Genomic DNA, 25,903 nt, shown 5'->3' on the forward strand with positions numbered 1-25,903 from the left:
GAAACAAAAAAAAAATTACAGTTTAGCGAGAGTAGAGGCAGTCAATGAAATTTACCTGCAGGTCGTTGACAAGGCCTTACTAGATATTGATTCAGAAAATGCTAGAGTTACTTATTGATGGTATATTGAGCTGGGAAATGACTCTTCCAATTACATCAAGGAAAGATGGCTTTATATAACACAGAGGACACAGGTTGTGACCTGTCAGCCATGCTCAGATCTCTACCATGGCAGATTAAGCTGGAAATAATTCCTAGCCTGATCAGCTGAATCAATAGAGTTGTGGTTATGGATAATAACTATCAGATAATGACCCTATACTACGTGATACATGGTTTAAGTTACTTTGGTGCAGTTTCACTTGTTTATTTGCCGGATTCTTGACTTGTTATATGACAGTTTCCCCCACTATCTCCATACTCTATCAGTAGACATTAAAGTGAATAGAGTAAAACTGTAATCACAACTTTTGAGATATTTGTTTGTTCCCCCACATCCTCAAAGCTGAGACAAGATTTGCAGAGGGGAATTCACCACCTACGTCCCACTGCCTTCCACTGGCCCATTATATTATGGCAATGAGTCAATATCAGACTTCCAACCTGTGGGAAACCAAATCACCTGCTGTGGTTACTGTGTGTTGAAAAACTTGAGGAATGGGAACACTGGAATAACTGATCATGCATATCTTGGAAATCCTTTGCTGAGTCCTTAATAATAGAAGAATATTGAAATTTTGAATGTGAACTACTTTGCTTTTAGTAGTTGTGATGCTTAAACTGGTGATGTGTTACTGGTTTTTAGTATGGTAGATAACCATCTATCCCATGTCAAAGTCTGCAACTTTAATATATGTTTTATCATTTAGATGCCTCTCTCATGCACAGATATGCAGGTGTGTGTAATCTTGCCATTAATTTGCTGTCCTATTAAAATCCATAGATCTACTTCTGTAAGGAAAAACAATAAGTAAAAAGAAAGTACAAAGTTCAAGGACTTACTACTGCACTATTCATGAATATGGTATTTTTTTAAAAAATTAAAAATTCATTTGACATTTCACACATAAATATAACTATAGACAATGTTTTTTCCTTATTATAAAAAAATAAGTAACATTGTACCTTTACAGAATTGGCATTGACAGTCATCTAGTTCTTGAAGATAATCCATTGTTTCAGGCTGCTTGACTACTGAATTGACCAGAAGTACTCTCTTTGTGCTAGCTGTCATATTCATTTTTGTTGCTAAATTGGCTTGTCCTACATTGCAGTTTCTTGTTGCCCCCTTTTAAAAACAAGCACACTTGTTTTATTGAAGGTTTGGTTATGAAGATTAAGGAAAGATTTTATTTATTTATTTATTGCCTCCCTAATGTAAGCTTTAGAGGAGACCTACCATGATACTGAAGGAACAGTTATGTACACTGTGATATTGCTAAACACTGTAACATAGCTAAATTAAAGACTTTTTCACACATTTAAGCTTTTGTGCATTAGTGAACTTAAATAAGCTATATGACTCCAAACATGCTTCCTTTAAAGTGTTGAGTAGTTGTACTGCTAATCAACTAGTACGGTTCCAAAATGTGTTTGGTTGTGATGTCTTATATACACCTTTTCATGTGTATTTGATTTTCAGAGTAGGTATTTTTGAATGTTGAATGAACCTCTATTTTTTGGCAATCATTGCCCAATTTATTTTATTTTTCTTTTCTAACAGTTCAATGCAGTGAGAAGCTTTATCAGGGAAGGATAGAAATTCTCCTTGAAAAAAAATGAACCAATCTCCCCTTTTCTTCCATTTTGCTGAAAGGGTTTAGAAAAAGAGGGACTAAGGAAGAGCAGAATTGTATTGCCCTGAGGTCTACGACTTAACTCAATTTGATCTTAAACCAGTGACTGTTTTAAGATCTGATGAATCACTATCAGAGTTAAAAGCACCTATACCATTGTGCTGAGAAGCTCACATCTCAGGCTTCAGGAGTGATTTGTATCTGGCCCTAGTAGCTCAGGCAATACTATAGCTTAAAAGGGTGACAGTCTAATTCTTGTGAAGGATATTTTCAAAAAGGAGACAGCTTTTTAAAACTTTACTTTTTTTTTTGTCTTTTTCATTTGAGGCCTTTTCATTAGTAGCTGAGCCAAGCCAATCACACAGGTAGAGTGCTGCAAATGTAATACCTTCACAAAAATTAAATGGAGAAAAATTAGTAAAGAAATGTTGAATAATAGCTGCAACAAAATTCAGGAAGATGCGTGATGGCACAGAGGTTTTACTGGCAATGTCCAAGATGCCCACATACAAGTGAGTTATACAGGTCACCCCAAGTGGGTTCCAATAAAAGCTTTAATACCAACACAAACAGTCCTATTTATAGACATATCTCTCTGTCTAAATATAAACTGTTCCCAGTCATGTCTAGACTAACATCAGAGCAGTGTTGTATTGAAAGTGAGGGTTCAGAATTAAGAGTACAAGCCAGACTATTCTTTAAATGACTACTTAGTACAATGAGCATCTAAACTTTGTGGAAGCAGTGCACCTTTGAATGTCATATGATGTTGTGTCACCCGAGACACCCCTTCTTCCTCTTGTTTAAGTGTCAGAAGGCTACGTCTGGTAGACGTGACCTGTGAGCTGAATGTTCTTCTGCATATGTTTAAAGCTTTGAGAATGTATCGGTGGGTGGGTGGATGGATAGATCAGTAAATGACTTTCATTGCTAACTATTTTCAGCAGCTGCGTTTTAATGAGTCTTTCAACTGTTGCTACTGTGTTTAATCTGCTCACTTACTCAGCGTTCAGCATTAAAGAAGCTTTCTAGGAGGTAAATGTTGTCCTGATTACCAAAGAGGTTAGTTTGATTGTCTTCTGAACAGACCTTGAATTCTTTTTTTTTTTTTTTAATTGAGAAATATGTGCAGTGCACACAGATGATTAGGATAAATAAACAAGCAGTGTACTTGCAAGTCCACATCCAAATGTACAATTGCTATATTAAGTTCAATATCTTGGACTGCGAGAAGTTTAAAAACTGAGGTCTTGACTCTCTAGCAGTGGTCTTGCTGTCATGTCCTGTATTTGTCAGTGAGTTTTCCTTTTAGATTTGTCATCTAATATATATCAGCACATGGCTGAACAGGGTGAAAAGGATGGCAAATAGTCTCCCACTTGCTTTGCATTTAACATAAGCATTCTTCCTTAGTTTATTTGCTATACTGCCTAACATTTCTTGTTGAAATAAATAAGGGCAGAGTAACTGCTCTTAAAGGTAGGGAATACTTAAAACATGTAATGTACCAATGTGAAGAAAATGTAGTGTAGTGGTATTTCTGGTAAGTGTACTAAAAAAAATACATCCAGGAGCTTTGATCAAATGCCAGCTCTTACATCAGTCCTCTTTGTAATCTTTCTTGCTGATCTGTGACCTTGACCTTGTGTTTGTGTTTGTATGTCAAATCTATTTTAGGGATGGACAAACTAAGTTCATTTTAATAGGATTTATACTCATGCTTCACGGGATACCTCAGTAAACCCCAAAATTTCAAATATTTGGATCGATTAAATTTTGAGTCATCTTTTAAGATTTCAGGGGGCTTGAATACCTTGACTTCTTAAATTATTTTTTTTTTGTAATTCTGTTTAGGAGGTACTTCTTAAAAAGGCATTTTTATCTCACTTATGAGCTCTTCTAAATTCAGCACCGATGTCCTGCCTGGAGGTGGAGTTTTCTCTTTGAGAATCTCAGCAGTGGCAGTGCTTTCATTTGGCCTTAAGTGTGATTCACCAGTGAAAGGAGTAGTCCCTGCTCTTCGTTCTTTCTCATGCCGCTCATAGTCACACATTCCCACATGGAGAACTGTGAAGCAGATGCTCAGTAGTGTCTTTGGGGTTTCTTTTGATAGTGAAGAGATCCTTAGTCTGACTTGCCTTTGTAGGAGCTTTGTGTTGGAATGCTTGTGTCAGTCCTGGGAAGGTGGCAGGCACAAGTGGCTGCAGATCCATAGACCAAGATAAGGCTGCGTGCTCTGGCAGCAGCTTCACACTTAGATCAGACAAAAATTCCTGTGGAACCATGTTTTCATGTACATTTAAATGTGCAGATTCTGAACTAGTTCTGTTCATTGCTAGCATTGTTCTCCATGGTGACTGAGATGGCCTTGTTTCGTAGAGGTCAAGATGGAGCTCCCAATCAGCCAGTTAGCTCTGATGCACTGGTGCCACGTGTTCAGCAGGGTTCTTGAGCTCAGGCCTTATTTTAGATGTGTGCCAACAGGGCAGTGAAGTTGGTTGGTGTAAGGGACACTTTGGGCATGTGGCTTCATAAAGGCTTAGTGAGGTGATTGGTTTCACAGGCACTAGGAAAGATGGTCCCAAATTAGCTAATATTTATGTGCAAGTATGGGGTAATAGACTTACTTTTAATACTTCTTTCAGGGTAATGTGGTTTTATGTAGGAAATCAAACTTCAGAAATCAATCATGCATCTGTGTTGCTTTGTTTTATGCAGGTTTTAATTTGGTATAACCACCTGTTTCAACTCTCTTGACAGTAATGGAACAAGTGGTAACAACAAATAGCCTTTTTTGCTATTTTGCAGTTATTTCTTTCATGCAGCATTCATGAAAAACATACAGAGTGCTTCTTTTCCACAACTTTGTGATGGTATATTAACTTCTTAAAATGCATATTGCCTTTATCAGCATAAAATTTGATAAATTACTTTAAAGTGTATGTCCTCATATTGAGGGGTAGTTAAACTCTTCCCCTTGCCCCCTCTTTTCCCTCTCCACTGTTCCTGCCATGGCTTTGTGACAGTGAATACTTTTTTCACTGCTTTTGAGTTAGGTTGATATTTTAATTGTTCTGATTTGATTCATGTCTGAGTTGCAGCACAGTTCCTTACGTTTCAGGGTCATCTCATCATCTCTGTATACATCTATGTGACTTTAATCTGAAAACATTCATAACATAAATCCCTAAGTAAAATATTAATAAGGTTTAACACTGTGGCATAGTGATAAGATAAGGGCCTTGTGTCCTTTTGTCTCTACAGGAAGTTGTGAACCTCTTCTCACAAGGTTTCACTAAGGTTGGTTTTTATGTTTTATCTTTAATTTCACTTGAGTTTATTGCTGCTTTGGAGAGGAAAAAAAACCCTGTAATTTTTTATTTGAATTGAACTAGTAGAGACCATCTTGCTAATGCAGATTTTTCTTTTCCCACCTAACTGTAGTTATATGAGCCTCTTCTGTGTCTATAACCTTTACAAACATCATCCACAGTAAGCTGAAATTTCCCATTACAATAGGAGTTGTATTGTCCTTCCACTCACTTAAAAAAAACCAAACAACTCTAAAGCACAAATCATCTGGATCTCTAAGGTGGATTTATGAGGGTTTTACATATAATGGAATGCTATGCGACTGTGATCCTGTATTTCACCTTGCTGTGGAATTACTGTGTATTTGTGTTCAGTTAGCTGAAACCTATTCTGCTGTTAAGTCTAGAAAGTGGTTCTCATTCATAACTTAACCATGAGACGCTTGGTCCCAAGTGGAACACAACTACTACTGTCAATAAAATACTGCGCATTACTCTTTTAGTGCTTTGTTGCACTTTGGCATCTGAAACCAGTTCTTGGTTAAAATAACATAAAGTGACTTGTCCTATGATAAACCACATAACACAGAGTTTTTCCAAGAAATACACACTTTTATTGCAGTGCTATCAATAACTGCCTGTGTCTTTAGATCCCCTAAGAAGCAGAAGGTCAGAGTTGTGTGGAAGTGCATTATCTGCGTGCATCGATCATAACTCAGAAGCATGATTGCCCAGAAGAAGACATTGATTTCTTCTCTGTGTATTAATCAAATTTCATTCTTGAGGAGTTGACGTAGTGTTAAATGCATAATCAGTGATTTGTTTTGGTAGGTGTTGGAAGGAATGGGAATCTGGTTGTGACTTTCCTTTTTAATTGCTTATTTATAGGCAAGTGGTTTACCAGAAATTTGAAAGGTGCATCCTCTGTCCATCCTGTTGTATATTATCCACTCCTCTATCCTGAAAGCAAGGCTTTGTATAGATTTTTGTGTGTTTTTTGCTCTTGGTCTTTTGAATAAGAAGACTCAATTAACCAAAAGCCTTTCTGCTTTTACTGTGCTTCTGAGCATTGATCAACACTCTTACCCAGGTTAGTTGAGATTTAGTGATACATGTTATTTCTGGACTCCTGTCCTTAATGGGTATAGTGTGGGGTGTAACTTTTCTGCATCATCTTTTACTTTCTGCATCATCTTTTTATCTTCAGAAGATGATTGAGCAGTGGTTCATGGGGCAGTTTTAGATGTCAAATACTTGATTCCTTCACAAGGTGGCATTTGTATGTTGAATGTCTATTCCTTCTCATACTACAATTAGCAAAGAGTTGACAGAGAGTGTATTTGAGTTTGTGTCTGTGTTAGCAGATCATGATCAAGAAATGAATTCGAAGATGGCCTTTACAGTACCATTAGAGAACAAAATAAAAGCGTTCCTTCAGTAGTATTGGTAAGAATAAATATATGTGCATGAGTCTGGCTAAGGAATTGACTGAAATTTCTATGAAACACTGTGGTGAATTGTAAGTTACATGAACAGTGTGGGGTTTTCTGCATCTGGGAGTGATTATTTCTGTGATGCTCAATTCTTCTACTTGTTAGAATAAGAAATACTTAAGGTAGGCTGACATTAGCTATTGTTTGAAGAGTGCCACAGCATGACAGACGGCCACACATGCATTTTGTCTCTGAACTTTACAGAACTTTGTAGTAGGAGGTTTTAACGTGCAGGCCAGATTTGGATTAAGCTGTGTACGATGCTTAAGTGTACTTGTAAACTTGGAGAGCTGCTACTAAGGCTTTCAAAAACTCAGCTTTCATGGCAATTGTCTGCACGCCATTTCCCCCTTCCCATATACTTACTTCAGCTGTTTTGGGGGTTTGCTTGGGCTTAAGGTCATGTTGGATGAGGGATTTTTTTTATGATGTAAGTGGAGGGCTTTGTTTTTCTTTTGTTTTGGCTGATTTGTTTAGGGTCTTTTCCTTTTTTAATTTTTCTTTTCTTTCTCCTCTCCTTACTGGCAGGTTTGTGAAGTAAGCTTCAAAAACACAAGTGACGTGTAACTTAGGCAGAAACTTAGACCTGTGGCCTTTTGTAAACTGTGCACTGCGTTCTAGAAGGAGGCAGCTGAGATGGGTTGAGTACCAGCATCGGATGAGTCGCAGCAGAGCAGCTCAGTGTTGAAATATCCCACTTCTTGGGGGAGCAACCTCCTTGGGGTCCCTTGCTGCTGGGCTAGGCTTACTTTGGCACTGGAGCTGCCTGGCTCTTTCCTGTACCCATCACCCTGCAGTGCAGACAGACCTTTTTCTCTGAGCACTGTCGATCTCAGGTTTCTGTTGTTTGTGCTCATGCTCGCTTCTCCTGGGGGAGAGGCATCTCTCAGGGCTGGATGGGTGTTTCTTCTCAATCTGTTCCCCAGAGTTGGGTAAGTAGCCAGTGCTGCTCAGAATTTTGGTTTCATGTGAGAATGCTTTGCCACAGAGTTTGAGGCATTCCAACATCCGCGTCTCTCCTGGCGTGATGTGCAGCCTGTCTTGCCACCTCCCCGAGCAGCTCTCTGCGTGGATATGAAAATCTCTCTGACATTTCCACACCTCATTTCAGCAGATGCTGGAAATATTGTATTCCCCCTGATATATATTACATACCATCCCAAAGCTACTCATAGTCATGAGGTGGTTTTGCATGGTCTGGGTGAGTCACAGATTCCCGGACTGGAGAATCCCATGTGAAATCTGAGGAGTAGGGGGACACTGGGATGAGGTGTCTGAAATCCCCTTTTCCACACCCCAGATGAAATGTGTAGGAACAGCTTCCCCTTCCTTATGTGCCTCTGGGGCCACTGTTAACAGCAGTAATCAGCATTTACATTTTAGCAGTCCCTTAAAAGCTAAAGTAAATCTAAATACTCTCTGCCAGGAGAACAGTTGGGTTTTTGTTTCCCCACTCAGTTGTTGGTTCACTAACATTTCAGTCCAGTGGTCTGTCAGATCTTATTCTCACAGGAAAAACTGTGTCTTGTGCTTGCTGTGCTGTTGGTTCTGTGTTCCTGTCAATTTTATGTTACCTGGGACTTTTCGGTTAGTCAGGGTTTGTGTACTTTTGCAAAATGGTAGATTTTGCATCTCATTGAGCTGTTGCATCAACTGTTATGGATTTGGATTTCTACAATATTCTTCAAAATCCTACTATTTAAGCTGCTAAAATAATGAGAAGGTTTTGACTGTGCTGGTTTGGGTCTGTTCCCTTCCACGTACCCTCTCCCACCCTGTCCCCATACTGAAGAAAACAACACCCCTCTCTGTGGTTTGAAAATTCTCTTAAGAAAGACAGGTCAGGACTGTCTCAGTAATCTGCATTACACAGATTACCAAAACTGCAGGGAAAAGGCTTTTCCATCTCGTATGCTTGTGTAGAATTTGACCATGAAGCCATGGCTATTGCCAATCCTGCCATTATTCCAGGGGGTGTTTCATAGAGGGAGCCGTGCTGCCGTGTTCTGTGGGATCGTGCCAGCTGGGAGGGAACTGCCCTAACTCAGGATAGGGAATACCAGCTCTGTGGTGGGGTCGGGGCCTTGGGAGCCCCTCCAGAATTCCTGGCAGGAGCAGGAGCTCCTGCTGCTCCTGCAACATGATTCCCTGTGTGCCCTCTTCTGACCTAGCTGTTTAAAAGGGATAGGGTGTCCTTCCCATGTTTAAAATGTCTTTTGGAGTTAGTCAGTAGACCTTAACGAAGGACTGAATAACATGCCAAGCTTGGGAAGAAGCTTATTTTTGCTTTCTCAAAGTGATATCCTACCACTGCAGAAGAGGAGCCTGATTTATTTAAATAAATAAACTGTAGAAAATGGTTTCTGGATTCCCAAATTCTTTTGAGTGCAACCATGGAATAATTCACCCACTTATTGCTGAGTTTTGCTCCCCCGTCTGATCACTTTTGCTTTTTATTTTTCGGTCTTCTTCTAAATTACATTTGCAAAGGGAACCTTCAAAATGTCTTGACAGCCTGAATCAAAACTGTGAAGAGGTCTCAGCTGCTCCATTCATCTCCACAGCTTTCTGACATAAAGTGTGGATTTTTGAAAGCAAAGCACTTAAAATCTTGATTCCCTTAAAGCATGTGCTTAAGTACCATTGAAGTACCTGCACATTTGTGCAGCTTTGTGGATTTGGTGGTGGGGATTGTTGAATCAGACCTGTTTTGCTGCTCATAACCTTAACAAAAAGTGTCAACTGTGAAGTGCTTTTACCACCGCTCTGAAAGCATCCTTCCTGCTTGCTGAAATCAAAGATTTACAAATTGAGCTTAATAACAAAATAATTTAGGGACAACAAGTCTCATTTTCCCCACTTATGCTTGGTTCACTGCAAGATTCTGCTGCAATTTCCAGTGCATCTGGGAATTTTTTTGGAGATCTTAATTTCTTTGTGTTCTGCAACATTTCACTACAGGCAGCCGTTAAGAAGGGGAATCACTTAAAATCCTGTGCTTTAGGTACTTACCCATGGCTATTACTGGAGCTGCTGAGCAACACACAACCTTTAATATATTTATCCTCAATTATCTTTCTGAAGTTTGCATTTATTATTACTCCATCTGGGAAAACAGGGTACAGAGAAGTAAAACCAGAAGTCAGACAGCCTGTCTGCAGCACAGTGAGTAATTGGACCCCTGGATCCCAAGCTGCCACTGTAATCACTGTACTGCATTCCTCAAATCTGTAATAATTAAAACGACTGTCTGAGCCATTGGTTGATGTGGTGGGCTGGAACCTTTATGTTTGGGGATATGAGAACGGGAAATCAATGAGCTAGTGAGAGACTTTCTGGCTCTTCTGGTAGTAGCTGAGCATTAAACCACCAGATTTATTAAATAACTGAAAATTTTTATTTCACAGACCAGTTTGATTTTAGCTCTGCAAATGCATGTTTTGATGCATCTCAACTTAAAATGGAACGTAAAATTGCTACAGAAATTTAATAGTTATGAAAGAACTCTGAAATGCAGTTAATAAAAATGTTTTCTCTGTGAATCTACGCAAATCTCAACCTCTATTAATCATTCTAACAATGTTCATGAGTTTGGTAATCTCTTTTCAAATATATGTTCATTTGGGCAATCTGTTAGCCATTGCCAGTTTCCAAAATGAATACCTTAATGGTTGATACAAGATTTTTTTCTTCTGTAGTCTTAATTCAAGATCATAGGAAAGACATTAATATCCAGTTTTGTGGGTTATGGCTAGTAAATTGTGTAACCCTCCCCAGATAATCCTAGTCTAGTATACTGTAATACTAGTTGTTAATTTACTTTGGCACTCTGTTCCATTTAGCAAAGGGGTCTAAGTAGAAATACTAGTCTGAGATATTTGAAAAATGTCCTGTGGATGTAATTTTGCTAGTTGTCAGTTCCTTACATGATGGGAACTGAATATCTGTTGGGTGAACTAGAAGTCTGCTGTTTGTTTAGAGTCTCCAGTTAGGTTTCACAGTTGAGGTTTTCATTAATTCAGAGAATTCTTTAAAAATCAAAATTGTATATTCAGGAGCAACAAGCCATTGGCTCAGATGTTGTTCTTTAACATATTAGAAGATGTATTCTCAAATTTCATTATATTTTGTGGCAGTAATACTTTCTTTAAACAAAGGATCTTAAAGTTTGTTGTTGTTTTAAAATCCTTGTTGTGGACAAGTATATTTGTAGTTTGAAAGCAAAGAAAAACTCCAAGAACTGCAAAAGTAGAATTAATATTCTGTATGTACACGGTTCAGTGTACATTTTAGTATTCTCTTCTCTTCCCTATTCTGCCCACAGTTTCTCCCTAGGCACACTATAAAAGGACTGATTTCTCATGGTATGCTGCACTTGGGGAGTGTCTCACCAGGTTACAGCATTTGTGCTGTGGATTCTGCTGGTGGTTTAGTTTTGTCTGGGTAAACATGGCTTAATGAGCTGTAGCCAGTGGGTGCTCTTGGAGGTTCTGAAAGTAATCTCTCCAAAACAAGTGGGTGATATATTTCTTAGGTACTGAAGTCTGGAAAAAGATAGTAGAAATTGCAACAGAGAGTGCATTTACAGTAGTTATGTAGTCAAGAAAGCACATCAGTCTATAAATTTATTTTGTCACAGTAGCTAAATATGATTTTTAGGTGTAGAGATTCATAGATCTTAGCATAGATCTTAGCAGTTGATTCAGCCCCTACTGAGAAATAAGAGATCTGTTGTTGTATAACTTCTCCTTTCTCTTCCTTTTGCCTTTTTTCGTTCCTCTGTTCTGGTAATTTCTTGAATTAAATTTATTCTTGAATAAAATTAATGAAAATTTTTAATGTTTCAGTGAGTCCAGAGAAGTTCTTTAGTACAGTCTCTGTTTTTAAAAGGTTGCTGAATGGTTGCCTTAGTGTCCAGCTGAACATTCATTTGCAGTGCTGGTTTGATTTCCACATCACCACACCTCAGATAGTAGAAGAAAACCATATTTGGTTCAAAACTTGCTGGAAGTGCCTGGTTATGAGACTGCCTTCAAACTCTGGAATTTACTACCTGCTTTTCCATCACAAATAAGATGTAGGATTAGAGATAGTTTTTTTAAAAATGTAATTTTGGTTCTTGACAGGTGACTTCTTCACATTTGTGTATTGAACATTAAATCATGTAAGATTTTATAATCCTGTTGCAGCACGAGATCAGAAGAGGCTTTTAAGAAGGATTACTGATGTTAAGTTTCATTCTCTTTAAAGAAAACTTCTTTCCATCAACCCAATTTCTGTAAAGTTATTAGTATTTCCATAGCACTGAGTAATTCAGAAGAAAATTTAAAAAAAGAAGTGGCAAAACACTTCTTAGAGCAGGTATTGTATGTAAACAGTACTGGCCACAAGTGTCATCTCCTGGAACAGGCTTCTGGAGTACCTGAGGAATTTGCATAAATGCATTGTCTTTTTTGAATTATCCAAGGCTGTAATAAGTGAAACTGTACTGAACATTGGCTTAATGGTGTATTTATTTGGAACTTTATCTTAAAGGTGACCTGCAAGGTTTGCTTTTACCAGATAGTAAGAAATCTTTACAAAATTTCAGTTTTATTGTCTTAAATGCAAAGCAGAGCGTATCAAGTGCTACTCATTCCTTTTTAATAACAGCATGCAGTAAGCTTAATTATCTTTAGAAACATGAAAATGTGACTGCAGATAAACAGTTTATTTTCTAGGAAGCTAGAAAAACATATTTTCCAGATACAGTGCATTCCCAAATATTGGAGGAAATAATTCTGACTGTGTTGATGTTACTGTTACTGGATAGTTGATGTATTCATTGGAAACCTTCATATTTAAGGATTTGTTATTTGTGATTTTAGTCTCTTTTGCGTTGAAACCCTGCAAAAGCCCACCCAGAGGTGCACAGGTTTTTGAAGGAACAGTAAGATGATCAGTAACTTTCAATTAGTTGAATCTACATTTAAGTTGATATATTTTTGAAGGAATGCTGTGGCTTTTCCAGGTAATTATGTGAACACTGGGTAGTGTATTTCTGAGAGAAGTACTGAGACCTCAGTAAAAGCTTTCAACTTTTCATTTGATATTTAAATACGTGGGTATATGCATTTACACTACAATGCATTGCTGGGTTATTTTGTTTTGTTTTGGGGATTTTTTGAGATAGCTCAGTACTTAGTGTTTCTCTAAGTGACTTAAAGACTAATAACACGGAGTATTTGCACAGGGGGATATATGGGCTGTTAACTTCATGACTATTTAATTTTTCCTCTCATTCTTTATTTTTTTCACTGATATTTTTCTGACTTCTAGTTGCCTGTAGGTTTTGAATTAAAAAATAGCCTCTGGGAAATCAGTCATAAAATATTCATTCTGTTTAAGGAGGCGAGGATTTCATCAGTGTACATCCTTTTTAAACTTGCAAATACAAGTTTTCAATGAGCTTTTAGTCTGTGAAAGCAAATTGCAGAGTAAAATATGCAGAAAGACACTTACCTTTGCTCCTGTTGAATATTTATGCCAGTTTAGAACTGAATGAGGGAAGGAGGAGGCCTGTGTGGTGTCATGATCTCAGTATTGACCTGTGGTGACTGAACTGTTCCTGCTTTCATTGACCAGCCTTATAACTAAAACTGAAGAGATGCATCTTGCACAAGCACCATTGTTGTGCTTTTTAAAACAGCTTTTTATAGCACAGTGAATCATCCAAGAAAGTGTCAAGTTAGAGGTGTTCTACACTCTTTGAAAATAGCAACACTTCAAGGAAGACCTGTTTTGTTTTAGTTTTACCGTTGTATGTTTCATGTGTAGAAAGAATGTAAAGATAAAAATCCTCAGGCAAAGGGAGGATTTTGATATCAGGATTTATGTTACATCAGGAACATAAGCAACCTTTTCACCACTCCTGTCACATGATTGTTCCAACGACTTGTGGGAGTAGTTGGGTGTTGTAAGAACAACAGATTTCATCCCTGTTGTGCTCACACTGGATTTTGCAATACTGCATAGTCCTGGGGAGCAGTGTCAACTTGGTCTCTACTTTCAGCAATGTCATCTACCTGCCAAACAAAAATGTACTCATGATGCTGCCTATTCTGTTATTTGAAAATAGATTTGACAGGAACCTGAATGTTGACTTTAGGCATGCCTTTTCCTATTAGTTCTCTTTTAGGGTGATGGGCTACTTGTCCTTTGTATTTGCATTTCCATAAGAAGAAAGGTTGATGCAATTGTGAAATAAAGTCCAGTGGAATATTTTTTAAAACTGTATTTAGAGCAGTTCAGTGGTTTTCTTTCATGTTTGCTATTCCTTATTTGAAGCTGTAGAATAGAGAAATTCGATGAACTCTTGTAGTAGCTATGCTTATGAATAATAAGTTTAATTTTTGTATAAAACTTTATCTGAGAATTGTTTTCACAAAGGTCTTTAAATTAGTTACCACACATTTTGCCCATTGCTTGAGTTTTACTTTCTTCTGGAACATGGTCATTGGTTTATGTATCCTGAATGTCTACCTAAAACAATGTGTGGAGGGTTAGGTTTTTTTCCTTGAAAGGAAAAGAAGTCTCAAGCACTTAAAATTTATACTAAATATTTTCTTTGTTTTGTGTTTCTTACTTAGGAATTTCATGTGCTTAGTGGAGATGGAAAAAGAAGAAAAGCAAGTTGGTTTCCTGGAGAAAGAAGGCAGCACATACTTAATGGAACTTTATTTCTGTGGAACCATGTTTTGAGTGCTCCTCCTAGACATCGTCCGTGAATATTCTAGATATCAGCAGATTGATATGATTGGAAACCTGGCTCATCAAACAGTATATACTGGGAGAAGCCTGCTTAGAATAAGACATTTTCTATTGTTTCTGAAAGTCTGTGAGAAAACACTATAGACATCTACCTGGTTTTTTCTTAATTCTGCATCTGGATTCAGCAAAGCCAGTCTTTGAAGTGAACAGAACCAGAGCCTTTTTGGAAACTTTTATTGAACATGACTCATGGAGAAGAGCTTGGCTCTGAGATGCACCAGGATTCTGTTGTTCTAACTTACCTAGAGGGATTACTAATGCATCAAGCAGCAGGAGGCTCAGGTACTGCAGTTGACAAAAAGTCTGCTGGGCATAGTGGAGAGGATCAAAACTTTAAGATTTCAGGAAATATATTTCCCAGCTGTCAAAGTAATGGTCCAGTTCTTAATACAAGTACATATCGGGGATCTGGCATGCTGCACCTCAAAAAAGCAAGACTGTTGCAGTCTTCAGAAGACTGGAATGCAGCAAAGAGAAGGCGGTTGTCTGATTCCATTGTGGATTTAGATGGGAAAAAGGAAGCTTTGTTGGCTGGCATGGTTGAAAATGTGCCTAAAGGCAAACAGGATAGCACATTACTTGCCTCTTTGCTTCAGTCATTCAGCTCTAGGCTGCAGAGTGTTGCTCTGTCACAGCAGATTAGGCAGAGCCTTAAGGAGCAAGGGTATTCCCTTAGCCATGATTCCTTACAAGTGGAGAAAGATTTAAGGTGCTATGGTGTTGCATCCAGTCACCTGAAGACTCTGCTGAAGAAGAGCAAAGCAAAAGATCAGAAGCTGGACAACAGCCTGCCCGATATAACAAAGAACCTGCCCAAAGAGAGGTTTATAGAATCCCCTCATGCAGTGCAGAGCGGACCCAAAGTGATAAATGAGCCCCTGTCATGTGCTGCAAGGTTACAAGCTGTTGCAAGCATGGTGGAGAAACGATCCAGTCCTGCTGCTTCACCAAAGCCCAGCGTAGCATGCAGCCAGCTAGCTCTGCTCCTTTCCAGCGAAGCTCACTTGCAGCAGTACTCCAGGGAACATGCTTTAAAAGCACAAAATGCCAACCAAATCGCAAGCGAGAGACTTGCGGCCATGGCCAGATTGCAAGAGAGTGCTCAGAAGGATATGGGCCAGTTCGGTCTGGCAAAAGGAATGACAAGCCATCTCAATGGTCAAGCAGGATCATCACCCAAACCAGTTTCTAGCAAAAGCAATATGGCACCGTTTCAGAGTTCAGTGGGAGTCATGCATTCGCCTCCCAAAAGTGGGGGATATAAAAGTACTTTGGAAAGGAGTAACGTGAAAACCTCTCCCAGCAATAGTTTGCTCTTGCATCTGCTGAAGAGCCAGAATACCACCAAGCATGTGAAAGGGCGTGAGCAGAGTGAGAGAGCCAGCATATTTGAAGACAGTAGCACACCAACAACTGTTGATGAGTACTCAGACAACAATCCTAGTTTTACGGAAGACAGCAGCGATGATGAAAGCTCCCATTCTAACTGTCTTCCTATAGACCTATCCTTTAAACAGAGGACAGATAAAACAGATGCGGGTCCACCTGCATCACTGGATAACCTGACTCAGTCCTTGCTTCATAACTGGGATCCAAAAGTTTCCTGTCCAGAGAACAAGGAAGAGAAAGACACTCCGAAAGCTTCTAAGCTGAATCCCCATCAGAAAGTAACACTGCTTCAGCTGTTACTTGGGCATAAGACTGAAGAACAGGTAGACAAGAGTAATGACCCTCAGGGACCACACAGTGCAGCTGATGTGGCAAAATTCACTGTTCAGACTGGGAAAAGGACTCCTGTTACTGACAGTCCCAGTGCAAATCGAATGACTCCATTAAGCACTCCACCTTTGCTGGCTTCTACAAAAGCAGACTCTCCTATAAACCTCTCTCACCAGTCTCTAGCCATCAAGCGCAGCTCACCACCGTATGCCTGCAGCATCCAGCCGGACAGACTGATGAATCCCGCATCCAAACATTTGATAGACCTGTCTAAAAGCAAAGAAATTCAAGGACCCAAGCTGAGCAGGAATGACAGTCCCCAGAACTCTTCGGCATTCAGTGCCAGCAAGCTGTTGCAGAACCTGGCTCAGTGCGGCATGCAGACTTCCATGTCGAGTGAAGAACAAAGAGCCAGCAAACAGCTGCTAGCAGGAAACATGGATAAACCTGTGGGCTTGATTGATAGATTGAACAGCCCTCTGCTTACGAATAAATTGAGTACGCCTGAAGAAAATAACAAAATATTCAGTTGTCAGCCTGTGCCTGTGGAACAAGGACTGCCAGGTTCGGAAATAGAAAATCTCCTTGAAAGGCGCACTGTCCTTCAGCTGCTTCTGGGAACTCCCAATAAAGGTAAAAGTGAAAAGAAAGAGAGGATTCTTTCAAGAGATGAAAGTTCTCAAGAACAGACGGATAAGGCTTTGAATGAGCAAATATTGACGGTGAAAATAAAAACTGAACCGTCTGAAGAACCTAACGTTCCTTATAATTCAAATGCACAACAAGTAAGAGAGTGCAAGGGTAACAAATTTCAAGGTTTTGTTCATTCACTGCAGAGAAACACAGCTGCTTCTCCGGCATCCGAGGAGTTGAAATCTGAGCCTCTTTCACCTCAAGATTTCTCTTTTTCCAAAAATGGCCTCCTAAGTAGGTTGCTGAGACAGAATCAAGATAGCTACCCTGCAGATGAGCTGGACAGGAGTCACCGAAACAACGAGCTGACACACCTTGAATCCAAGAACCTTTGCACGGTACCGAAGAAGAGGAAGCTTCACGCTGAGCCTTTGGAAAGTCCATTAAAAAAGATGAAAAGTAATATGTCTGATGCTGCAAACAATCACACTTCTCCTACCGAGGCACTGTATGGGCCTTTGCTTAACCAGCAAGAACTGAAATTCAGCAGAAGTGATGCTGAATTTAAATATGCTGTAAGTCATGGTTCAAATAGTGAAACTGAAAATAGGAGTTGGTCTAGAGATAGTAAAGGCTTTAATGTGTTGAAACAGCTGCTTCTCTCAGAAAACTGTGAGAGAGATCTGTCACAACATAGGAATAACATACTAACAGAGGGCAAGAAAAAAGGAAACAAAACCAGTGCAACAATTAATAAACCTGAATTCACCATTTCTTCAGTAAGATCGTTGATGGGAAGCCCTGTGCAGCAGAATAATTGTGTAGATCATAGAACATTTCAATATCCTGTAGCAGTAAAGAGCCCTGCCAGTTCCCCCTTCCCTGAACATTTGGGGAATACGGTATCTAGACTCGAGTCTGACCAGTTTAGCATGTGTTCCATGCCCAGTGAAAAGGGGCCCATCAGATGGGTGATCACAGGCATGGACAAGAATGATTACGAGAAAGACTCTCCGAGACTGACCAAAACCAATCCAATATTGTACTACATGTTACAGAAAGGTGGCAACTCTCTTAGTAGCCAAGAAGCACATGACAAAGAAATTTGGAATGAACCTTCATTTACTGAGAGTTCAACTCATGTTACAATCAAAGAGGAGTTGCCATCTGACACAGAGCTTAAAACTCCTTTTAGTAACTTAAGAAGCCCTTACAACAGCCATATGGGGAGTAACACCTCTCATCAACATGGTGGTGTGAATGGAGAAGTGCATGGACTTCTGGAAAAAGTGCGAACAATCAAAAAAGAGCCAGAATAAACTGCAGCCTCCTCAGTGAGTTTACAATCAGCGGTTTTGAATCTTTGTTAAAAAAAAAAAAAAAAGAAAAAAGAAAAATGATTATCAACTTGACTACTGTATAAATTGAGCATGATTTTAAAAAAGCATGGTCTAATTGAAACATGTTTTCATTTGATAAACTTTTTATTTTTCTGGTGATGTTATTTAAAATACATGTAGATAAACTTTGCTTTACAGTAGATTGTCACAAGGAAACTAGAAAGGTTGTAATTTGTACAAGATGTTTCTGTATGTATCAGATTAAGTTATGAGTACTCTTTGATCAGAGTCTTATTTGGATCTGCAAGGTTTTGGTATAACAAAGTGTAAGCATACAGCCTAGGTGGTGGTAATGCTGCGTTTCCTCCCTCTCTGTAAAATAATCCTTATTTTTTTGAAAGCCTGAGCATAGAGACAGCGTACTTTTTTTTTTTTGAATGTTTAATATGTTTTGTGACATTTTAAGAATAACTTTTAAGAAACAGAGCAGTCCGTCCAAGGTATTAGCTCGTCATATTGGAAAACCTGCGTCAGTGTTAATAATTGAAGTGCACTGAAATGTATTTTTTAGTGCTTCCAAAATTTGTATTGTTATTTTTAAATCTTGTTTGTGGTCCTGCCAGAATAGTGGTGTAAAATCTATTTTTCTTCCTTGCCCTGCTCTTGACGAATGCCTTCCTCAGAATTCTTAGCCATAGTTATGAGTTACTAGTTAGGATTAAGGGGTTTTTCTAGGTTTTTATAAAAAAGGCAGATTTTCACAGGCCATGCAAGTACTGCATGAGTCCTTTTGTCGGCACATTCCTGTCACTTCCCTGCTGAAAAGGGGAAAGCCAAAATGCCTCTTGGAGTAGTGGAATTGAGAAGGCTCAGTACATGTATTTGGTGAGGAAAATGGTGGAAAGCCTGTGAAGCGGATGAGCGAAATTGTCTGTTCAGCACCATCCTGCTTCCCTGCAGAAGAACACCAACTGTGCTAAAGCAGCACATCAGGCTTCCACTCAAAGATGGAATAGGATTTTAATGAAAAATGTGTTGGCCTCTTCCTACAACCAGGGAAAAGAATCCATAATCTGCCAATATTTATTACTCTCTGAACAGCTGATGCATGGTTTAATGCATTACCCTTTCACTGCAGAAAACCTGGTTTTAGAATAATTTTCCAGGTTGCACCGAGGATAAAACTGTGGTTTTGTCATGTTCTGTAATGGATAGTGGGACACATCTGAGAAATCCTCCTCTGCCCTTTTCCTCAATCCCCACCTGTGCTGTGATTTGTAACATCTGGCAATATCAGCCTGAGATGGGAAGAACTGAAAATTGCAGTCAAAGCTGAGACACCTTTAAAAGAATTGCTGGCTGGGGAGGAGCTGTGAGGCGCCGCTTTCCTGTTAACGCTGTCAGTGTTAACTCCATTTGCAGCCCTTATTTCTCATGGGGGAGGAGGAGGACAAAATCCAGTTCAGTTCCTCTAAATTACATGAATTATTGGCAAGCAGAAGTTTTGCTGAACTTTTTACTCCCCTGGAAAAAAAACTTATTCTCTGTGACTTCTTAATTTCACTGATAATCCCCTCTGCTATCAGCAAACAGCTGAGTAGTTGGCTTGCACGGATAAAGAAAGCCACACAGTTTTAATTTTGACTGTCTTCACCATTGAGAGCCAATGACATGACAAAACTGCTCTTTCTGTCCATCTCGTGTCTGCATAGCAGAGATGAGTGATGGGGTGTTTTGCTCTTTTCCTGTCTGATTTGGTTTCACAGAGACTCTTTTCCCAGACTACTGGCTTGCTGAGGCAGAGCGAGCTGTTATTCCCCCTCTCATCCCTGTCCCCAGCCCAGGATCAGTTCCTCCTTTTCCCAGTGCAATTCCTACTGAAAGGGACTTCTCCTGTCTACCAGCTGGAAAATGCACCACTATTCTGTTTTGTCTCCCCCCCAGGGGATACCTTCTTTTAGGGAACACAAATATTTGGCAGTATCCGATGTAAAACATTCCCCCTGGTTTTTATGAGAAATAACAGAGCAATTTAAAGATATATTTTTATGTTATTTCGGTGAAGCATAATATATTAATGGGCTGTACAAAGCAGATTTATATTTTAAAACCTTCACACAAATCTAATATCATTCTAAATGTCATTGTTTGAAGTATAATATAAAAATAAAATTTTGTTTGTTTCTAATATTGCATTTATAAGTGGCCCAGTGACAATTCAGATGTCTCATAGAATAATCATTAATGAGATAAAGTATATTTTGGATTGACAGTGGAACTGAATTCTTTTTATATGAGTCAACCCAGCAGAAATATTAAAAAGATGGTATTTGTTCCATCCATTAAATGTCTTTTAAAGTCTTAATTGATTATTTTTCTTGAAACAATGTGTATATAGGTAGGAAATATATACAATATAGAATAATAGATGTTCCCCGGAGTAAATACAGGGTTATAATTTACTTGATGGGCTCCACAAAAAAGTGCAGCTTGAGTGGACATGGAATAATCTGGTTGAAAAAACTTCATCAAAATCAAGTTGAGATAAAAAATAGAGATGAGAGTCTGACCCCAAAAAAAGTAATATTGGAATCTAGCAGTGTGCTGACCTATGTATTTATTCTAGGGTAGTCTATTGTTATAATATATACTTTTGAACATTTAGTTTGGAACGTTTTATAAAATGTTTAAGTTAAAATGTTAACAGTTTGACCAGTTAAGGCTTTACGTTCTTTTTAGGTGATGTTAACAAAAGGGTATTGCCATTCTCACAGACGTCAGTAAACTATAATATACAAGAATTTAAGTTTAGGACATGCCGTTCATGGAAGAATCTTGCAATCTCAAGCAGCAGGTAACACAAGGACGAGGACCTTGAGAGAGGGCAGGACATGCCAAGGGAGTGCTCTCAGTCAGCTGCTAGGAGGGCACCAGTCTCCTATATGAAATTCTCCAGTACCACTGGTGTTGCCCCCTCCCTAGGGAAGAGAGGTCTTCTTTAAATCTACCCCATCCACATTTACAGCCTTTAAACCAAAGGCTCTTTAATCATTTTTTGTCTCGTAACATGGGTAAATAAAAAGGAGTCACTAGTTTCCTTGGGGACTTTTCCACCAGAAAAGAGGGGTGCAGGAGCTGGGTTTGCTGCACCAGCAGATGGACTGGAGGGCTGACCGTGTTTTCCCAAGCAACTCAAATATCCATGATTTCCACCATATATGAATTGCAGACCAGGGTCATCTTGGTACTCTCAGCACCTCCGATCTCCCCCAGGCCATTAGACCATAGATTTGAAGGAAAATGGGGTCCTGTCAGATACTGGCAGCAGCAGCTGTATAAGCAAAGCAGTGCAGGATTGATGGGTGCTGCTGTGTGATCTCACCACCGAAGGGGCAGGGAGGGAGGGGAGAATGTATCCCAGTTGTGGCTGGGTGAGACTGTGGGGGGGGAAAGTTGCCTCCACCTCAGAGCAGTGAAGAAGTGAGTTAGGGATTTGTCTTTATACCACACTTAGAGTTGTAATCGCAGCCCCTTGGGTCTTAAACCTGAATTAACTTTAACCTCACTTAACTGGGAAGGGTTGCAGCACTTGGGTTGCTAAGTGCCCTATTTACAGGTGCACGCACTTGGCACGTAGCGCTCAAGCCAGATAGATTTGGGGATTGACTTGTAGTCACCATGCAGATATGCCTTTTTTTTTTTCCAGAGGGAAGTGTACAGGACTCAGATAACTGGATTTTTAGTGTCTCCTCTGCCAAAGTTTGAGGAAATGATGGGGGGTAACACATGACCACAGAATCAAAGGTGTTTTGCTGCAGGGCTTCTCTGCTGATACCACATAACCAGGAGTCTCAGTTGGAGAAGTTTATAAACGTTATGAGATCAAAAGGGAATTCAGCCATAACTTTCACTTTTCTTAGCCATTTACTCTTAGTAATGTTTTTAAATTTTTGATTTACAAATGTTTTTAAAAGAAAGAAATGAGTGGTTTAAATTTTCCCTGTTAAATGTTGGTGAAAGTATTACAGCTCTCATTGACGTCAGTGACATGATATTACCAGTTTGTTCTCTGCCACATCTTACAGAGGAGTAAACTGGTAAGTATATATTATATATATTTATATATAATGTAAATATGTTGACTTGTTACACCTATAATATGTTGAAATTGGTTTTTAAAAGGTGATGTAAATAGTGGTTTCCTTAATGAAAAATACATATTTTGTATTGTTCTAATGCAAAGGAAAAAAAAAACCTTTTAATCTTTTTTGTTATGTATATTCCATGTATAAGTGTAAATACGATCACATAGGTTTAAAAACTTTTGCATGTATGTATACAGTTGCAAGTCTGGAAGAATGTATAGAAAAATACTTTTATTTAAAGTTGTGATTACCTGCTGCATGAAAAGTGCATGGGGGACCCTGTGCATCTGTGCGTTGGCAAAAAAAAAAATGTCTTAACAAGTCAGGTCAGTTCAAAACACAACAGTATTCCACTTCTGGACATGACTTCTGCTGTGGTATTTTAGCTTTGTGAAAGAATGTGCTTCAAATCAAAAGGGTCTGGGGAAAAAAAAAAAAGCAAAACTACTTTTAAAACATGAAGTGCTCATACAACTATAATCAGTCATGTAAGTTCAGGACTCCATTTTGCGTAATTGAAATATTGTACCAGGACTATTCCATCCCTGTAAAACAAAGGAATATTGATTTTCATTGCCATACATAAGAATTTGGGATTTTGCCACAACCAGTTTTATTGTGATGTGTCTTCAGTAATTTATCTAACTGGTCTCATTTTTTTATTAGAAATTAATTTCCTCATGTGATGTCACAAAACTGTACATACTGCAGTGTGAAGTTTTTTTAAATCTTTCAGTGTTTACTTCCTGCAGAAGATTTGAATAAATGAGAAAAATGCATTGTCTTGATGGTTTTTAAATCTGCTTTATTTCATGTGTTAGTGGGCTCTTTGCATCAGTGCTGTTGATACAAATATCTGACAACAAAAATACCTCAAGAACCTTAGGCACAAATAACCTTCAGCAAGGCTACTGACTGGAAACGGAGAGTCATGGAGCTGGAAGTGAAACAATCTAAATCAGATTAGCAGCTTTACTTTACAAAGCTCTGTACTATGTTTTATTCAAATACCCTTCTGCTTATTAACTTGAAATCAATGACCATAAACTGGAAACCTCTAAATGGGAGTTCTCACGTGAAAATCATTTTAAATGTTGACACATTGTTCAGGTCCCCTCTGCAGGGCAGGAAAGATCTGTTTTCCCACTAAAACCTACTTTGGTCCATATCACAAAGAGGACGATTTAGTTTATTCCAGTTATGTTTGTAAGCAAACATTAAGAAAAGTGAACACAATTTGCCCATGAAACCTACAGAAAGGTTTAATAGTGCACTTGCATCATATTTTTGGATTTTTAAGTTAGCTTAGGACATTAATGCAAATGATGGATTGCAGTATTAGTGCAAGTGCTGTTTCTCCAGAAAATTTTTGTTCCAAGATGTACAAGCACACGGCATTTGGAGCTGTACAGTTGCAGGCAAGCACTTGGGTTGTGACTGCTCTGGGTAACAGTAACAGCTATTTTCACGAATCCTCCTGTGTTTTCTGATCTCTTAGCAATGAAGTGCATGCATGAGGTTCTTTGGAAGCTTTCTGGAAAGCATAAATTATAAAACATAAAGTTAATTTTAAAACAGTAATTCTGACTCCACAGATCTCAGCTAGGTCTTCATGAACTACATAACTGAGCATTTTAATTGGTATCCTAAATAGAATGGGATTGGGATGCTGTCTGTCTTTGGATATGTCAGCTTGTAGTACAGATGCAGTACCACCAGTGATAATCAAGTGTGCTGCAGAGGAAACAGACCCTTGATCCAGCTTCTGCACAGACTCTTCTCTCTGTAAGTAGTCTTGATCTGAGGGATAAATGGCTAAGCCAAAATACAGCCACCTGAAAAAGCAATATACCTAAGGAGCGAATCTCATCTCCCAATGGCAGTGCACCTTCAAAGTGATTTCTTGAATTACATGCTTTCCTCACTGACGTGGTTCCTCTGGTTTTGAGTCTGTCCACCAAGCAAAGCCAACAGTATGCTTCTGTTTCTCAAGGGGTGATGCCCTCGGACAATTCCTTGGAGCACTGATTTTTCTTTAATTACTTGGGGGGTAGGAGGAGGGGGGCGGGAAAGGCTCTTTTAACTTCACTGTATTTATCCAGTTGTGCTGTAACACCGAGTAAAACTTGCATTGTGTCTATCAGAACAAACAGGCCTGCGGAGCTGAGCGTATGCTATGCTAAAAACAGCCTGTGGAGCGATGAGGATGTTGAACGGGTGTGAATATCCTGAGAAACATTTCACTCCGAGTGAATGTTTGCAGCACTCAGTTAGTGGTTCATAATGAACTCGCTCAAAAATGCCTCAAACCACCCGTGAACTCTTTGCAGGCAGACCTATGGTCATGTGGAATCTTCCTGGTCTTCAGCTTTTCCCTCACAAAATGAAAGATGCATGTGATGTTGATTGCTTTTTAGCAAAACAGCTGCTGGATAAAGAAGTTTTCGTTTCTGCTTTAGGGATGTCAAAGTGGGGAGGGAGGGGAGAGCAATTGTGTTCATGGGACTTGGCAGCCCAGTCTTATGCTCCTCAATGAAATTAACTCTTAACATTGTGGGCATCAAGGACAGATGTGGACTCTGATAGATCATTTGCAGGGATGTGCATCGTGGAAGCCTTTATCAGAGTAGAGAAACTTGTTGCAGTAATACAGACACATGCACATAAGAAAAGTAAAGCAAATTATTTTTCATTGACTGTAAACTTTGCCAAGAAAAATGTGTGTTTGAAACCAAAGGGTACAATGACAATATTTTTGTGTACGACACAGCCTGGCACATTAGAGATGTAGAATATGCCCATGGGAATGTCTGTAGGGACTTAGCCTCGAGCAGTGGCTAAGATACACAGGTAATAATTGCTGATAATATTTTTATTTCCTTTTTATTGTCAGAGTGACTCAAAGGGAGTTTGGCACAAACTTGGGGCATGAAAATCCTCTCTGCTGGTAACTATCAATGCTGCTAATGAAAGAGCATATGCTGATCCGAGCTCACAGCAGCCCACTTTGATTGGGCTTTCTAAGGACTGCTTGCTCTTAATGAGTAAAGAGATTTGTCACTATTTCCAGATTACTTTTCTGATTAAATTACTCAGAATTTAACTGAATGCAAAACAAATATTACTGACTTGTGACTGTACCAGTTAGATAAACATGATGCCTGCCTCTGCATTTAAACTCTGTGTGCCTTCAGTGCATCTTCGTGTGTTGGAGAGAGATGGAGAAATAACTGTGTCCTCCTTCGCAGTATAGATGATCTGGATTTTCTTCAGTCTCGTTTGGTGAGGTGGTGATAGTTTCTCACTAAATGGGAGGAAAACTTACATTCTGTAAGTTAGTGGAGGATCTCTGGCCTCAGTCTTTACTGAAGCTGGTGTTGACTTTTAAAATCACACCATTTTTTATACTCAATTTTTTTCTTTTAAATTTCAGTGATGAGTAGCCAGGGAGATATAGATACATCCAATCTGTTGTTACCTCTCAATATTTGCCTGTCTCCACCTTTGTAACTCCAGCAAAATGTCATAGTTCTCCAAGTTTTGCCTAACTAGAGCCCATGCCCAAATCTCATCACAGAGAGAGAATAAGAGATGAAATTTAAGCATAATTTGGAGTTGGATGCCCTGATATTCAGTCTCTTATATGCTGTGACGTGGG

The 25,903-nt window shown here is 39.0% G+C and overlaps 1 protein-coding gene across 3 annotated transcripts in view; it reads left to right on the forward strand.

Annotated features, from left to right (window-relative positions):
- The window catches only part of NRIP1 (nuclear receptor interacting protein 1), a 75,611-nt gene extending 52,583 nt beyond the window's left edge, over positions 1 to 23,028 (forward strand). For all 3 annotated transcript variants that reach the window (XM_027648662.1, XM_027648663.1, XM_027648664.1), the window contains one exon: positions 14,228 to 23,028. In XM_027648662.1, the coding sequence (XP_027504463.1) occupies positions 14,591 to 18,079 (3,489 nt within the window). In that variant the 5' untranslated portion in view covers positions 14,228 to 14,590 and the 3' untranslated portion in view covers positions 18,080 to 23,028. The remainder of the gene's footprint in view (positions 1 to 14,227) is intronic.
- The last annotated feature ends 2,875 nt before the right edge of the window (positions 23,029 to 25,903 follow it).

Source organism: Corapipo altera, unplaced genomic scaffold (genome assembly GCF_003945725.1).
Source record: "Corapipo altera isolate COAL_440 unplaced genomic scaffold, ASM394572v1 58, whole genome shotgun sequence".
Classification (NCBI taxonomy): Eukaryota; Metazoa; Chordata; class Aves; order Passeriformes; family Pipridae; genus Corapipo; species Corapipo altera.